Raw genomic sequence first — 19,190 nt, 5'->3', positions numbered from 1 at the left:
ATAGTACTTAAGAATTCCATATCACCTTTCCAAAATGTCTCTGACAATCCAAGTATTTTAATGTCGTTCCATTTCTCTATGCATGTTTTCTACTTTTCCAAGTTGATTCAATCTTCTCACATTCCATGTGAGAAGATTGAATATTAACACTTCATTTATTTCTTTTTATTTCTAACTTCCTTGGTTTCTACAGCAATCAATTTCTCACTTCCAGGCTGACAGATCCCTGGACAGTGCTGAGGGCTGGTCAAATCACATGGCCGATTCTTTTTATATATCTGACCTACCATAATTCAACACTGGGGCTACTACTGTAACTGGGCCCAAAAACCAGTTAGTGTCCACAGTTAAGGTGGGACAAGTACCTGGGGAGAAAAGGCAGACTCCCACTGCTTAGTGTAATAAATTCAGCAGTATAGGAAAAATTCACTTCTAGCCTTTGAGTACTCTAATAGCTTCGGAAAGAAAAATGAAGAGGGAAGAAAGAGAAGTTGGAAAGAAGAGTAGGGACCAACCTAGAGATAACAGTAAGGTTTCTGTTATTTGAAATAAGGTGTGGTCCAGCATCAGGTTCTATGGGATTTCCATTACTGTACTCACTAGGTGTGAGTCCCTTGAGTGATCTGGAATTTGGGGTTTTGACATTTGAAAGACAGGTGAGATGTGCATATGATTTTATTGGATTGCAGGAAGTAGAAGAAATAAGGGCCTTAGGAAGGAAATTATGGTGGACATGGACTGAAATTTAGGGATTACATTGCAAGACTTGAGAATACACAATGGAATATGACAGTGATGAGAAACATATGTTACAATTCCACTGTATAAAGCCTTAATCAATTTACATTTGGACTGCTTTTCACTGCTTTGATGACTTGGCTTTCAAGTCAGTAAGTAAGGTAGTGTCAGGTTTGTGGAACTTTTGGTATGAAGGAAAGGAAACGCCATCTGTGGAATGGGTTAGATAAGAGGAGGAATGATGTGCGAGTTGGAGAGGATATTTTTTTCTGCATTAAGTTGCATTCAGTTGGGAATATTTTCTTGCATAGTAGTTGTTTCCATGTGGATATGCCAGAATAATAACTGTTTTAGTTCTTTTATATGATTTTATAATTATCAATTATCAAATTATCAAATTGACTTGGATGCACTTTTATTATTATAGTATCATCATCTAGATAACTCCATCAAGTTCAAAGACTTATCACACTAGACCCAACACTATTCTTCACACAAGACCTATCATACATCTCTTTAAACTCAATAACTAATGGCGCACCCACAAATGTTTCTGGCAACCCGTCTTGCTCATTCACAATTCTCCGAGTAAAAATATACATATAGTCCTTACCTTATTATAAAACTAAGTTTGTTGGTCATTAAAACGATAAAAAGACTGACAGAGACACCAGTTAGTTTCACTACAAGTACATACAAAGATAATTGAAAAAAAAAAAAAAATTAAAAGAAAGAAAGAAAGTGTTGTAGTATAAACAGTCAAAATATGCAGAGACAGTGAAGTGTTCCATGAGTCAACTGTTTTCTATCATTGTTTGGAGATGATTAACTGAAAATTTAAAGTCACATGTGTGCAGCAATTTAATCAGCAATTTCCAGATATCACTTAAGATGAGTCCTTTTTTTGTTGAGTGAGCCATGTGAAAAAATAACGGTGCTGGATTCTTTAATCTGATAAGAAAGTAAGTTATCCTCTAGATATAATGTAGACTTTGTCCCAATCTATATCATGATGTGTGTTGGAAGAGTCATAAACCAGACCTTCCTCTCTGTTACAAGCCACATTGTTAAGATGTTCCTTCTTTCTTATTTTGAAATTTCTGCAAGTCTGGTGTGGGTGGATGGGTATGGTGAAACAAGGATTCTATAGATCCCTGAATGTTTGTAGAAGAGGTTACTGTCCTTATGAGAATGAAGGAGACTGTTGCATGGTGAGAATAAGCATGAAGGCTACTTCGCTGTTATGGGTTTTAAGGTGGTTGGCAATTTTGATGGTGAGAATACCAGTATAAGAAACTGAAATAGCCTCTGAAATGTCTAAAGTGAATCCATCCCCGGATGTTTTTTTGATATTAAGACATTGAGAAAGGGTAATTTGCCTTCATTTTCCAATTCATGTTATATGATTTTTGGTGGAAAGAATTTGAGTGAAATAAAAAATTAAAAAACTTAAGTCTGCAATGTTATGCTTCCAGACAAAAAAAATGTCATCTGCATACTTTCACCAAATAGCCGACTTTGGATTGGCTGATGAAAAACTAAGTGTTTCAAGGCAGTTGCTAAAATCCAGTTTTTAGTATTTGTACTGGAATTCCAATATTTGTTTGTTACATCTAGTTCTGCAGCCCTCTCACTTTATTTTTAGGGGCTTTATAGCCATATTAAATATTTAGTTCTGTTATCTTGACAGGTGAGCTAAAAATTATTTGACTTCTTCCTATTATTAATGACGACTATTCTTGGTGGTGTGCTTATTTTGCCATTTTTAGTAAAAGATATGCTAACTGATCAGTGCAAATCTGAAGTGTTTTTATTTTCCATTACAAAGTGTGCATTTAATTTATCCATTTATTTAACTTGTCCAATACATCAGTTTTTTTTCCTCCTTCAGTTTGTCTCTGCCATTGCAAAAGCTAGATCAGCGTTTCCCAAACTTTTCTTACAACGGAACACTTCACAAATCCAGAAATTTTAATGGAACGCCTTGGTTATTATGTAATGTACTAATTAATATTTAAGTAATTATTAAATAATTAATAATCATTAATTATTAATTAATTAACACATTACAATATTAATAATTAATTGTGGCATAATCACTAATGTATACAGTGTGACATGTTGACAAATATAAAATTACATTTAAATCAGTTATCAGTCAATGGACTAATAAAATCTTGTAGCATATTGTAGTTTCCCAGGCCAACATCATTAAATTAATTTGTGCTGATTTTCATTGACATATCTCATTCTGATCACCAAAAATTTATAATATAAGTACTTACAAGTGAATGCAGACTTTTTCTCCCATGTTGTAGTTTTCCCCTCCTTTCGTACATCCTGGAGATTGTTTTGCAGGCTGGTGGTGGATGACTTACTATCTGTATGTGTTACAAACACCTTCAATAAGAGATTTCTTAATACCAAAATTAAACAAAGTCCCTTGTCTATTATTAAAATTTAAATCTGTAGGCCTATTACTTTTAAAAAATCACGGAACTATGGTTTCAAAACTTTCATCCTACGTTACGAACTTTGAGAACTGGATACAGACTACCTTGATCTTCAATTTTAGTGGAAAAATTTTCTTTATACTTCCTTGCTGATTAGTCACTAACATTTGCAACACAGATGTTATTTCCTTCAGTTTTGAGAACAGAGGATATGCCGCCCATTGTTATAATCCGCTTGCAGGCAATTTTTATGACTGGTCATAAACTGCGATATTCCCTTTCCCAAATGTTGAAAGGTTTCGATGTGTGAAAATTAACAATACACAGATGTTATTAGGCATTCTGGACCTGAGCTTTTCGACATATTCACGAATATTATTCTCCTCAGAATATTTCCACTATAAAATATTTATTCATGAAAAATGCTTAGAAAACTAAAATGACAAATTCCAGGAGAACTTCTCACGGAACACAGTTTGGGAAACCCAGCTAGATTATCAACAGTTTCTTAAATATTACTTGGATCTTTTTCATATATCCATGACATTTTTTATATGCTTTACTTTGGTTCTTATTCGGCTATGCAATATGTTCTGCATTCTCCTGGAATGTCATTTTATTATTATTTATTTAGTAATAAACGTCAGCCTGGTGGCCGAGTGGATAGCGTATCCGCTCTCCAGCCAAAAGGCTGCTGGTTCGAATCCCATCGTGGGCACGGATGTTTTTTATTATTATTATTATTGTTGTTGTTGTTCCGGGAAACTTCAAGGAGTCGACAGACTCATCGAGGGAGGCCCTAACATCATGTCTGGAACAACTATTCAACATTCACACAGTATCTATCATATCTTGCCTTGAACTCATTCACGGTTGTAGCACCCACGACAGACTCTGGAAGCTTATTCCACTCATTCACCACTCTCAAAGTAAAAAACCTAGCTCTAACACCCTTGTCAACCACGCTCTTGCCCAGCTTCCATGCATGGCCCCTAGTCCTCCTACCACCAGTCATATTTTCAAAAATATCTTCTGGATCAATCTTATAAAAACCCTTCAGTAATTTGAATGTCTCAATCATATCACCCCTCCCTCACCTATCATCCAATTTCTGCAACCCACAAATCCTCAACCTACTCTCATAAGGTTCATTCCACAGACCTGCTATCATCTTGTTCACTCGTCTCTGGACCCTCTCCACTTCCTCCCCATCACGAAGAAACCCTGGTGCCCATAACTGGGCACAGAAGTCCAGATGGGGTCTTACCAAGGCTCGATACAGAGGAACAACAACTTGCTTCTCTCTGCATGTTAAAGTATTTTTCATAAGCCAAGTGATTTGGTGAGCTGTTTTAGTTACTTTTGAATTGTGCCCCCTAAACTTCAACTCCCTATCCACCAGCACTCCCAAATCCCTGGCCTCATCGATCTCCTGGAGTACGGTTCCACCTATGCGATATACTGCTGCTATTCTTTTCACCCCAAAGTGCATAACTTTACACTTTGCCACATTAAACTGACATCCATTTTTCCTAGCCCAGTCCTCCAAACTATCCAAATCATCCTGTAAAATTTTGACATCCTGTGCACTCACAATTGCTCTACCCAACTTTGCATCATCAGCAAACAAGTGAACACTTCCTCTCAAATCCTTTCCAATATCATTAATGAACAAATTGAAAAGCAGTGGTCCAAGAACAGAGCCCTGCGGCACTCTACTAGTCACAAGATGTCGTTTTGACTCCACTCCTGAATAAACCACTCTCTGGTATCTCTCCTTCAACCACCTTCCTATCCATCTTACCAACCCTGTATCTATCCCCATCTGCTCCAGTTTACTGATTAGGGTTCCATGTGGTATCCTGTCAAAGGCCTTGGCAAGGTCCAGTAGTATCACTGTAAACCCATTATCCTTATCCAGTTCACTGTGTAATAAAACGTGAGCAAGTTACTGAGGCATGATCTACCCTTCACAAAACCATGTTGTCCCCCATACAATATCCCATTTTCATCTATCCAATCCTGTATTCTTTTCTTGACTAATTTCTCTAAGACCTTGACAATGATTCCTGATATGCTAATCGGTCGGTAATTTACAACAGCGGTCTTGGAACCACCTTTATGCAGTGGAACTATTTTCCCCTCCTTCCACCCGCTCGGGACTAACCCAGACCCGAGACTCAAATTAAACAAAATGGTCAAGGGTACTGACAATTCATTAGCTGTTTCTCATACTACACGAGCTGGTATACCATCCAACCCCACAGATGTATTGACATTGAGGTTATGCAATAGACTACTCACCTCCACTTCATTCACCACAATTCCCGTATAATCTACTGGTTTATTCGTTTCTGCAATGTCACCACCTGGATGATATATTCTTGCAAAGTGCTCACTCAGTAACTCAGCTATCTCAACTGATTCAGTTACCTCCCTACCATCGGCATTCTTTAAAATCATTCTGCCATGTACATTTTTCCTTTTACTTGCTACATATCTAAAAAACTGTTTAGGATTCTCTTTAGCCTTTCTTTCGTAATCCTTTTTTGCTTTTCTTACCACGCTCGTCACCCTTCTGGCCTGCGCTTTATACCGTTCATGTGCCTACCGGTCACCTTTATCCTTAAATTCCCTCCATAGTTATTTCTTTTTTTGCAGCTCAAGCTTAATGGTGTTATTCATCCATTTAACCCCTACTTGATTTATTATTCGGACTCTAGGTATACACTCAGCCATTGCTTCATGCAAGCACTTCTTAACCACCTCCCATGCACTATCAACTTCTAGTCCTTGCAGTTGTACATGCCATGGCACTGAGCCAATCAAACTCCTAAGCTTGTCATACTTTCCAGCCTGATAATTCCACGTGTACCCTGTCTTAATTGAAAATTCTACACCTTTAGCCACCTCCCAAGTCAAGACCCTATGATCACTCTCACCGATTGGTGGCAATGTGGTCATATTTGTTACAGCCAAATCATCAGATGTAATTACTAGGTCAAGCACTCTCTGACCCCTAGTATTTTCCATTACATGCTGTCGCAGATAGTTATCCCTTAATAACCGCATAAAATCCAGTTACTTCCTCCCGTGTGTCCTCTCCTCACTCCAATCAATGCGACCATAGTTGAAATCTCCCATAATAATCACCCTCCTTCCACTCATTTCTTCTATTTGCTTGTGCATACTACTGTCACCACCATCTTTTCCATCACCTGGTCTATAGCAGCACCCGATTGTATATTTAGTTCTGCTAGCCACAATCTCACACCAAATGGCCTCAAATGTGCTCTTTTCTTTATCCTGCAATTCAACTTCTATTCTCCTTGGCTGTAGCTCATCAGCTATCATCAACAATACTCCTCCCCCCCATTTTATTCTCTCTGTCATTCCTGAACACACTATACCCATCACATTCAATCCCACTAGCTATATCATCCACAGTCAGCCATGTTTCACTAATACCAATAACCTGTGGTCTGGAAGTGCCAACCATGGCCAAAAACTCTTCCTTCTTGTTCCTAATACTCCTAGTATTAGTGTACATGAATTTAAGACCCCCATTAGCCCCAACCCTACCTTGATGCCTTATATTAACTATCCCACTCTGGTTTGTTGTCCTTATTTGCTCTAGCATATTATATTCATTCTTACATTCAACTGCCTCCCTAAGGACTGTATATCTACTCCCCCCTCCCTTAACGAATCTAGTTTCCCTGAATTTGCACATCCACTACATTCAGCAACACTTTCTCAAGTCTTCTTACACCATAACCAATGAAATGCAAGCCATCCATCTTATATAGATCCTTTCGCCCATCAAACTCACTCCACACGTCCACAAATTCCACACCACTCGTCATGCATAACCCACACATAAAGTCATTCGCAATTATGGCCCTCCTTTTAAACATTTCACTGTCATACCGTGGCAAAAGACTAATCATTCTAACTCTCTCACTCTTTTCTTTTGCTACCTCAAACAATTCATTCAGGTCTTCTATCATTTCCATTTTATCTCCTTTCAAATCATTCGTACCTGCCACAACAATCATTTCTTTCTCCCTTTCCTTTTGCTCTCTAATAGACTCAGTTACATCCTTTATGGTTGCACCAGGTTGGTACGATTTTGTCAAATCCTCTACTAACACACCTCATACTAACGAGTCTCCATGCAGCACTCTATCCTTCATTTTGTTCATGTTCACATTCATACGCCTATTTTTCCTGTCATACCTTTTATTATTGGTTGGTTCATTCAGTCGACTTTTCTTCATGCACTCTAGCTGCTGTTTTGCCCTTTCTATCGCACCATTCAACAACGCGATCTCATTCAATGCATCTATCTCATCTTTTTTATTCTCTGAGAAACCATTAATACTATCATTCACACTTTCTCCATTCACACTCTCATAATTCTCATGTACAACCTTGCCGTTTCTTGTCATATCGCTATTTTCTTCATTCTGAAGGTTGACAAAAATATCACACTCACGATCCGAAATACACTTCAATTCCTCATTCTCCCTACATTTTCTACACACATTCAATCCTTTATTATCATCTATCCACACTCCGACTGCACTCCGTAAAGCGTACATTTCACAGCTAGTACACTGACTCATTTCTTTTATACTACTGTTCTTTGATAACGATGGCGAACCATCATTACTGGCCGCCATTTTCCTTTGTACAGGTGCCATAATTATTGCCACGTGTTTTATCAAATAATAAGTTATACACACCAAAAACACACAAACAGACGCACTAAAATACGCAAGGCAAACAAAACTACGCAATATTAACTAATTTTATCAACGATAACTGAAAATAATACTTATCTTATCAGGAGCTTGCACGAACACTACACACATGTTTGTGATTGTCTGTGGAAATACCAGTGGTGGTCGGCGGTAGATGGGGTTGGTGTAGTTGCTGTCAGTTGGTGATTGAATGGTGGAAACGGAATTGTAGCGCAGGTGCCCCTCCCTCCCTCGATGAGTCTTTGGACTTCCTGGAGGTGTCAAATAATAATAATAATTTTTTTCCCTTATTTTTCTTCTAAGCTTGCTGTGGGAAGGATATATTCAGTTCGCTTTGCTAAAATTTGAAACATAAGCAAAAGAGAACAAAGTTTGGCATAATCTTTCTCTTAATACTTTGGCTCTGGGAAGGATATATTCAGATTGCTCTCCTAAAATTCAAAACATAGGCAAAAGAGAGAACAAAGTTTGGCATAATCTTTCTCTTAATTTGAGCCATGATGCCTATTCTGTGTGCATGTATGTATTCGTTTCATCAAACATGTTTTCACTGTGTATGAAATTTTGACCCATAGTGAAAAACAAGTCTACATCAACCTTCCAAACACATCATCAGTTGATTACCTTGGGTCAAGTAGTACTTGCAGTCCTGACAAATGGTCAGTTTGGAAAGGTCATGTTGCACATTTGGTAGAATTTTAAATGCATTTAGTTTCTCATGAGCTTAACCAAGCACTGTCTATCAAAATGGCATGCTCCTGCAACAACACAATATCACTGTCTTGTTGATACATCATGCCATTTTGATGGTGCACAGCAATTTAAAGATGGGGGAGGGGGGTATGAAGTATCTGGAGGATGCATATCCTGACCAATTGGTGGGTTCTGATAGATGGTACATTTCCTGCACAGACAACGTTTTGACTATGTTGAAATAGACTGACAATGAGTTGTCATAGCTTTCCTTCACCTATGAAGACTAGATCCATTATTAGAAATATCAAACTGTTAGAGTGAGAAGTACCAAGATCATAGAACATAACTTGCTCAATCCTAGAATGCATTCTAGGAAATTTCTGTAATGTGATGGAGTACTTTTACTACATAAAAAAGTTAGTGCTTTTGTAGATATTACAGAAATTTAAGTTTTGCCATGCTGGTTGTTTTTTACAAATTGTAATCTTCTTTCTTTAATCTATAAATTTATTTGGTTTCATGGGCTAATTAAAAACCTAAAGCAATTATAATCAGCCTGTGAAACCAAATAATTTATAAATGGGGAGTGGGGGGAATAAATTCTTAGACATATCTAGAAGGCTGCAGAATTTAATATGTTTATTAACATATTGACTTGAAGTAAGATAACCTCCTCTAATTTCTAATAAGAGTTTTAAACAGTTGTACTATTTTTAAGTTACAGTAAAAATTTAAAAAAATAATAAATACATAATCCATTGCACTTTTTACTCTGACTTCAAGCACTGAAAATAGCTGCTGTGAAGAGCTTTTCTAGAGGAAGTTAATTAGTTATGCAAATTAATCATTTTACTTGTTTTTATGTGTTAGATAATTTTACAATATTTGTAATTACTGTATTGAATTATAAGTGTTGCATAATGCTTTGATAAGAAAATCAGTATCAGAATTATCTTAAATAAGTGTGTAACTATTTAATTCCTATGTGTATAATTACTGTATAAGCTTTCAGAAGTTTTTTTTTTTTAATTTTTTTAAATCTTTTTACCCTCTCTTGTGTAATTACAATACATATTTTCACTCTCTAGTGACGTTAATGGGACGAAACAGCCATACAAAGATTCGACTGAGAAGAACATCTCATCCTTTAGCCCATTCTCTTCATCATAACAGATTGCCTCCAGCTGGTAGCTTCAAGATGACAAAGCCACTCAAATACTGTAATCCACCTAGTGATATTTCTTTATCACAGGAAGGTGCGTATATGTATTTCTTTCTTGTCTATATGTTGTTTTAGTTATGTTTACATTACATAATGAATTCAGTGAAGGTATTCGTTATAAAAAATTATGGAGGCATACCATGTTAGCAAATTTAAAGTTTTAATTATATTAAAATAAAATTTAATGTTTTGATCTTTATATCAAGGTCATCTTCAGGAATACACACAGATATATATATATACTGGATCACAGGATACATTGCTACATACTACAGTGGGTCAAGAAATGGCTGCTTTGGTCAAGAGTTGACCAAAGCAGTCATTCTTTTGTTTTATTCCTACCAGAGGTCAGGCTATGGTAAACCATAGCCTGACCTCTGGTAGGAATAAAACATCCATATTTGCATTGGTAAAACTTCATCAGCAGTTACTAGTTTCCTGTAGTCCTATTCTTTTAAATTTCTGTTGGTTATCTGAGAGTTACTATGCTGTTATCCAATTTTTATTCTAGTATTCATTGTTGGTTGTTCTTGCTCAAAAAATTAATGGATTACTTCTTTTACCAGATGCTACATGGATTGTAGGTGATCCATTGAAATCCTTGGGAATTCTAGACCATCATCAATTTTAAAACTGCAACATATCCTTTTTCTTGATAAACTTATTTAAGTTTTAATGGAATAAATACAGCACATATAAATAACTAAACAACACATTTAATCACTTCTATATTTCATCTCAGTTACTGAGATATTGTCAACAATATTAAAATGGCAAAATTACATACATATTTGCACAAAACAACAAGCAGAAAAGATTAGACTGAAAGCCTAAAATCCTATGAGAGGTGTCCCTATGGGCACTGTTAGCTAGACTATTGGGTGGGATGCCTAAGAATTAAAGTTTCTCAAATCTTGTTTAAGAAGTTTAATATAACCATATTAAGATTAAATTGATTTTTTAAATCCACTGCTGATTCTAAAAAAAAAAAGTCTTTCAAATTTGTATATTTTGTGGTGAAGTATATTAGTTTTTTTTCCATTTGATTCTGTGTAAGCTATCCAAGACATGGTCAGCAAGCCCTGATTGACCATTCTTATGATGACATGTATTTTTTATGTTCTTCTAGACTAGGGTGATCAGGTGTCCCTTTTTTATACTCTCATCCCGTTGTCCCACCAAAACCTTAACAGGACACTAATTGTCCCTTTTTATTAATTTTAGTCCCGTTTTGTCCCTATGTTGAATTTGTGGTATGGCTTCATTCTTTTATGTTCGAATATGGAAAGAATAATGTCTCTGCTGGTGACATATGATTGCATGAGATGCAAACCATGCATACTTTGATTATCAACCATTATGAATGCACTCTCTCTCTGTGATAGGATGAAAATGCTGCAACCAGTGGCAGCACTGCTGCATCTGGGCAGTAACAAGGTTACTTTGTCTAGCATACCATTGTTTTGTGCTTCTTATGCCAGTCTGTTAGTAATTGTGAAAGTTAAAGCAAGTATATATTGTGAGTGGTGATATTTTATCATGCTGAAAAGGAAGTGTAGTTTGACTTGGGATTTAAAAGAAGAATATCCCTTCTTGAAAGACAACGAAACAAAACAAACAAGTTGCAATGTACTGTGTGTCGTTTGATTTTTTCGATTAAACATGGAGACCGTTCTGATATAAAACAGCATTTAACGAAACAAAAACATAAATTGGCAGCCGCTGCTCACAGTTCAAGTCAAGATGTTACATCATTTATCACGAAAAATTCAAAAGAGAAATTAACTGATAAAAGTAAATGTCTTGCAGCTCAAGAAGGTTTGTTTGTGTTGCGGTGAAACATAACCTTTCTTTGAGGTCAATGGATGCATCTCTGCAATATTGAGAAGTTTATTTTAAAAGAAATTTACATGTGGATAAACAAAGTGTCAATCAATTTTAGTGAATGTACTGGCACCTTATGCAATGTGAGAAATAGCAATAGAATTGAAACAAGCAAATATGTGTCAGTTATGGCAGACACATCAAACCACAGAGCTTTGAAGTTGGTTCCTGTCCTTGTTAGATACTTCATCCCAAATAAAGGTATTCAGGTTAAAGTGATAGATTTTCAGAACATAACAGGAAAAACAGCAGAACTGCTTGCAAATCATATACTGGATATTTTGCAGAAACAACAGCTGACTGAGAAAATTATTGCATTTTCTGCAGATAACTGCAACACCAACTTCGGTGGATACAAACGAGGTGGTTCCAAGAATGTATTTTAAGACTCAACAAAGGGTTAAAAATGAACATTCATCAACAAAGGGTTAAAAATGAACTATTGGCTATGCTGCTCATGCTGTTCATAATCATGTACAGACAAGTGCTGATATTTTGCCTATTGATATCGAAACAATTGTAAGTAAAATATTTCAGTATTTCCGCATTTACTTCCTGAGAGTAGAGGAATTGAAGAATTTCTACGCATTTACAGAAATTGAATAGGATTATTGACATGTATGATGGACACAGATCTTACTTTTTATCACAAGATAAATGCCCTACATTGTTGAAATCTTTTTTCAGTAACCAACCAATACTTTGGCTCCATTTCATGCAAAGCAAGCTGAAAATATTCTCAGCAACAATAACGAAAATAGAAAAGGAAAATATTTCGGCAACTTGAAGTTGTAGAAGAATTGAAACTGCTGAGAACTTTCAAACATTTAAAATGTCATCAGTTATTTCAGAGTTCAAAGATGAGGGCGTCTTTGATGAAAAATAATTTTTAGACACTACAAATTTATTTTTTGTAATATACTTTCCCTGAATATTTAAGCAAATGGACTTATCATTTCCAGCCACTGAAAGCATTTCACTGAATTAAATTGCAAACTCCACTAACTTGGGCAGAAGTTGCAAGCAGCCTAAAAGCAATCAGTGATGTTAACAGCAAAATATTCAATATTATTGATAAAGATTAATTATTTCATGAAGTCAGCCATATAAATAATGTTGTGAACTCCAAGATGGAAGAATGGAAGGACATAAATGCTGAAATGGACATAAAGTAGGGTGATGTGGTGCTCCAAGAAAAAAACATCCACTACGAAAACATACTGCCAATTGTTTTGTTTGTTATAGCAATCCCAGGAACAAATGCAGCTATAGAGAGAATTTTTTTTCTCTCATGAGTTCTTTGTGATCTGATGAAAAGAACCACTTCAACACCAAGACTGTAAAAGCAATAATTGGGATCAAGACACACTTTGACATTTCATGTATTGACTTTTATGAGTGCATCTTGAAAGAACCAACACTTTTGGAAGAAATAATGTCTTCATATAAATATAATAATAATGATAATGCTGATAACCCATAATTATAATGCACACTTCAGTCCTGTGTACTGTAATTATAATTATGTTATTCCATTTTTATGTAGAGCATATCAGAAGTGTCCCTTCTAGCTCCCACCAGGCATGAATGTTTTCAATTGCATGCTTAATGTTAAAATTCTTCCAAAATTCTTGAAGTGTATTCGCATTTTCTCCCATTCTAATGCCTTTTTAAGAAAATAGGCTTTGAAAAGTTGCAACGATGCCTATGTCCATGGGTTGTAGCAATGATGTCGTATTTGGTGGAAAAATAAAACTTTCACATTCTCACACAAATCATTAAGAGAATTTGGATTCAATTCTTTCTCGGATGAAAAAATTTACGAAGAACGTAATTTGTAAATACAGCAGAACAATTGGAGCTGTAATACACCTCCTCTTAATGCTTAATGGAAGGAATGACATCATCATGCTCACAACTTTTTTTCTCTCAGCCAGGAAACACTCCTCGATGCTTGCATGTTTTTGCGTGGTAAATTTAAAGGCATGTTAATTAAAACTTGCTGCTTATATAAAGGGATTGTCTCAATTAATTTTTCCGCGTTGATCAAATCCCACGTTAAGCAAGGGATACCTGTAATCAGTTACATAAAGAGTATAAAGAACAAGCCAGCAGAGTGATTCAGTTAGTAAGGAAAACAAGAGTAAGAGCAAAAATTGGAAAATCAGACAAAGAAAAATTCTAGATAGTTTTTAGGTATGTGGCAAGTAGAAGGAAGAATGATTATGGTAAGATGATGTTAACAGATGAAAATGGTAGAATGGTAACTTCAGAAGACATTGAGGTATTCAGTGATCAATTTATAAGGATTTCATCCTCATCAGGGTGGATTCATGAGCAGCATAAGTGTTGAGGACATAGGAGAGGATGGCTTAATTGTGAATGAGCAGGAGGTATTTGTGGAAATAAACCTTGATGGCAATAAGGCGGAACTGGCGTTACTGTTTAATAAGAGTCTTACAACAGCACAGGTTCCAAGGGAGTAGAAAGAAGGTAAAATTGTTCCACTGCATAAAGGTAGTGATAAGGCTGTGGCTATAAATTATAGGCCAATCTGTATATCTGGAGTTGTGGTGAAGGTACTAGAGATTGATGAGAAGTAGGATATATAAATGGGTTGATAACAGCAGTATTCTGTGTGGTTATCAACATCGATTTGTCTAAAGGGGGATCATGTTTTACTAACTTATGTACTATAACAAGGTGGCAAATACCTCGGACAGGGGAGATGCATATACAGTGATTTACTTGGATTTTGGAAAAGTTCTTGATAGCCTGCCACACAACAAGCTGTCAGATAGGTATCAGAAAGTTGTATATGACAGTGCAGTATCCCGAAAGAGGAAGGCATACTGCAGTTTTGGGACCATTGTAGTTCAATTCTTATATTAATGATATTGGGATGGGTTTGACAAGTGATATGCATCTGTTTGCAGAGTATGCTAAATTTTGAAGAGCATTGCAGAGTCAAGCAGATGTGGCTTACAGGAAGACTTGAATAGATTGCATGAAAGCGCAGGTAAGTGGAACTCTCAGTTCAATTTTGCAAAGTGTAAGATTTTGAAATTTGGTAATGGGATGTAAAGTATACTTGGTGAGAAAACTTTAAAGGAGGCAGAGAAGGTGATAAATGTGGGTGTGATAGTGGGCAAGGACCTGAAATTCAGGGACTACATTGCACAAATTGTGAAGACGTCACATCAGATAATGGCAATGATGCAGAGGACCAAGAAACAAAGAGGTTATGATGCTATTGTATAAGGCCTCATATGGATTATCATTCACAGATTTGGTCGTCGGGATTTTGTGATGATGAGGATATATTAGAAAGGGTTCGGAGAAGATTCACAAAGGTGGTCAGTGGCCTTTGGAATTTGGAGTATGAGGACAGATTGAGAGAATGTAAAATGCAGTCTCATGAATAGGAGAAGGGGGGGGGTAGACATATTTATAAACTAGTCGGGGGTTGTTATCAGTTTGACATAGAGGAGATCTTTCAGAGAATGAGAGATGGGTGTAGAACAAGAGACCATTGCTGGAAATTGTATAAGGAGGGTGTGAGCAGAGGAGTGAGGAGCAGGTTCTTTGCATGAAGAGTGGTTGGTGACTGGAATGTGTTGCCTGACTGTATTGTGAACGTGAATACATTGAATCCGTTTAAGTCATGGTTGGATGAGCATTCTGTTTGATAGTGTGTACCTCCATCGATGAGTCTCTGACTGCATGGAGGTCAGATGTTAATAATAAAATAATATTTTAAATGTATTTAGAACAAGACTGAAAATTCTCTCACTTGTGGCGAGTGGATTTCTGGAGCCCTGTAAATAACAAATCAAGTATCTTTAGTTATGCAGAAAGCAGGCCTTTCTGACCATGCACTTGAAACATCACTTGATTGGTGTTTCAATTGTAAGGCACCCAGTCCTTGCATTTGGATCAAAACATGGCATGAACATAAATTCAAGGAAGCTTGTGAAATGTTTATCAACCACCCAAATCTCAACAAGAATGATGGCCTAAAAGTCCCATAGATTTGGTGGCTCACCTACAACCCATATTTCCAACCCATTGAAAAAAGAAGAAATCCATCCATTTTTTTTCAAGCAAGAATAATCCACATAGTGAATAGCAGAAATAAAGAACTTGAACTTAACCCCTAACTTAAGACAATCGATCCTAGAACCTACACTATTTCAGACAATAACATATCCTGTTAAGGTTAGGTACCAAGGGGTGGCAGCACTTGTTAATTTAGAAATATTTTGTAAATTGACTAGAGAGCTTATGAGAATGCAATCCTTAGCATCGGAGTTGCCTTATCTTACACTACTTAAAACACAGCCTTATACTTCCACATCCTTTTCTCACAGAAGTCATCATATGGCTAGCCACAACCCATGTGATTACTTCATGATTTACCAATTGGAAGAAAGTGCAAAACCCACTCACAATTATATCCTCTGAGGAAATGATCAGATTCAAAATTCTCAATCCTTGTGTGCCCTCCTTTTACATGCTGCCTGAGATAGTGCCATCTCTCAAGAACTTGAGAATTTTCCTTATTCCCAAATACTGTCTTTTGATTTCAGTCTATACACTATAGAGAGTCTGTACCACTATTATTAAAATCATCTATGATAATCACTCTTTCCTTGTTCACTAACTGAAGTTGCTACATTTATCGCCACCCCTCACATTCTCTGGCCTATAGCAACATCCAACTAAATATCTCTTCCTGTTAACCTTCATCTCACACCACACTACCTGAAAACCATTGTCATTATTTCCCTCTTTTATTATTATTATTACCCCAAGACCCCATGGAGTCAAAGATTCATCTAGGAGGTCCTTTTATCATACACACAGCTCATCATGCCGCACTTTAAACACACTCAAATTCTCTGCACACCACACTCTCAGGCAAGGCATTCCAATAATAGACAATTCTGCATGCAAAAAACCTGCTTCTCACCCCCCCCCCTTGCTCACACCCTCTTTATACAGTTTCCAGGGATGACCTCTGATTCTCCCCTGATCTCCCACTGTTTCTGTAGAACCTCTCAGGCACTGATCCCATAAAAAAAAACCCTTACTAACTTGTAGGTCTCTATTATATGTCCCCTCTTCCTTCTATCCACTAGATGGCAAATTGCATCTTCTCAACCTTTCCACTTATATTCAACATTCCAAAGATTGGAAACCACCTTAATCAGTCACCTCTGGACCCTTTCCACCATCTCTTCATCCTTTTGAAAACCAGGTCACCAAATCTGTGCATAGTAGTCCATGTGTGGCCTAATCCAAGCCTTATGCTATGGAACAAGAATCTCCCTAATGCAGAGGTCAGAGTCCTCCGCATTATTTCCAGAAGTCTTTGTGTTGTCTTCACAATTTTGACAATGTGTCCCTAAATTGCAGATCCTTATCCACTATCACCCCATAACAAGATCTCTTATTTCTTCCACCTCTGACAATATATCCCCACCAAGCATAAATTCTGCATCCCATTTTTGTTTCCCAAATTTTAAAACCTTACATTTTGCAACATCGAACTCGCATCCCCATTCCTGTGCCCAATCACTCAATTTATTCAAGTCTTCATATAAGGCCACAACATCTTCTCTACTCTTCATAGTTCATCCCAACTTTTGCATCATCTAGAGACAACTGAATATCTCCATCCAAATCTTTGTTAATATCATTAATATACAAGTTAAACAGTAATGACCCTAAAACAGACCCCTGAGGTACATCACTGGTGACTTTCCTTTTCCAGGAGATTGCTCCCCCCCCATACACAACTTGCTAATACCTATCAGATAGCCTGTCTCCAATCCAATGCACTAATCTAGTATCCAGGCCCAACTGCTCTAGTTTGACTATCAACTTATTGCAGTAATCTATAAGTAATCAAAAGCCTTTGCGAAATCTAAGTATATTACTGTATATCCCTCTCCTCTGTCCAGTTTATGTCTACCTTCACCTCACACCACACTACCTGAAAACTATTGCCATGATTCCCTCTTTTATGTCTACCTTATGTGGACAAAAATCCCTTGTGTGTGTGTCTTCCATGTCTGTATAATTCTGTGTGCTACTTGGTTTTCAAATTACTAATGAGATTTATGGATGAAGCATATCCAACATTTCTGATATGATTGGTTAAGACTATGATCATTTTCTCATGCCTGAGAAGTCTAGAATTCTTTTATTTCATTTTACCTATTGTATTAGTTGAAAGCTGAAAGTTTAAATTTTAAATAATTTTAATAATAATTTTAAATAAAAAAGTTTAAATAAGGAGTAGCCTTTAAAGAAGGAGTAGCCATAGTATTCAACACAAAATACGAGGCTAATCTTCTTGAATGGCAGTCAGTCTCAAGTAGAGTAATGTGGGCAAATATGAGAATGGGGAACTGGACAATGAGACTTATTTGTGCCTATGGTTCCACAAAAGGTTCTACTAAGGTAGAAGTGGAGGAATTTTTTGAGGCTTTAGAAAAAGCAACTGACACAATGAAAAAGGAAAAGTTGGTCCTTGTTGGGGATCTAAATAGCAGAGTAGGAAATGATTGTGAGACATACAAAAATATTTTGGGAAAATTTGGAGAAAAGAGCAAAGCTAATAATAATGGCAAATATCTGTTGGATTTCTGCTCAGGACATGGACTGGTTATTACTAACACCATGTTCCAACATAAAAATGTGCACAAATTCACATGGAGAGAAGAGGCTAGGAATAAGAAAAGTCTCATTGACTATGTTATTGTTGATAGTGATGTTTTCTCCCTGGTGCAGGACACCAGAGTGTACAGAGGATTTGAAATTGGAAGTGATCACTATTTAGTCTTGAGCAGGATAAAATTGAATTTCATACTGAAAAGAATAACATGTAAGAAAGTTTTAAAGCGAATAAAAGTTGAGCAGCTCTCAGATGTGAACTGTAGACTAAAATACAGAAAAATTATTGAAAAGAAAATGAAAGAGTTTGAGAACAGGAATCAAACCTTGGAGATTCAGTGGCAAACTCTGAAGGAAACATTGATTGATTCTGCCAGAGAGGCATGTGGTGAGGTTGTATGCAAGGATAAAAAAATCAGAACTCCCTGGTGGACACAGGAAGTTAAAGAGGCAGTGAAGGAAAAGAAGAAAGCATATCAAAAGTTCCTGGCAAATAAGTCAGCTTTTACTCTTACAGAATACAGAGAGAAATGTAAGAAAGCTAAACAGTGTGTAAAACTAGCTAAACAAAAGTCATGGGAGGACTTTGGCAAGAATATAGAAAATAAATATCAAGAAGGTAGCAAAATATTCTGGAGGTTGTTGAAGAAGCTTAGGAATGGAGGAAAGAGTGCTGTAAAAGGAATTAGAGATGATAAAGGTGAAATGAAAACAGGAGAAAAAGATATCCTTGAAGTATGGAGTAATTAC

At 36.5% G+C, this 19,190-nt stretch overlaps 1 protein-coding gene across 1 annotated transcript in view; it reads left to right on the top strand.

Annotated features, from left to right (window-relative positions):
* LOC150105393 (uncharacterized) overlaps nt 1–19,190 on the top strand; it is a 156,468-nt gene that overhangs the window by 32,364 nt on the left and 104,914 nt on the right. The window contains exon 2 of the mRNA XM_090393951.1: nt 9,742–9,909. Coding sequence (XP_090250077.1) covers nt 9,742–9,909 — 168 coding nt within the window. The remainder of the gene's footprint in view (nt 1–9,741; nt 9,910–19,190) is intronic.

The sequence above is a fragment of the Typopeltis vanoorti genome, chromosome 6 (assembly GCF_054136105.1).
Source record: "Typopeltis vanoorti isolate ZY-2024b chromosome 6, IOZ_Tvanoo_1.0, whole genome shotgun sequence".
Lineage (NCBI taxonomy): Eukaryota > Metazoa > Arthropoda > Arachnida > Uropygi > Thelyphonidae > Typopeltis > Typopeltis vanoorti.
The sequence above is the reverse complement of the archived record's forward strand: the minus strand, read 5'-3'. Positions and strand labels throughout refer to the sequence as shown.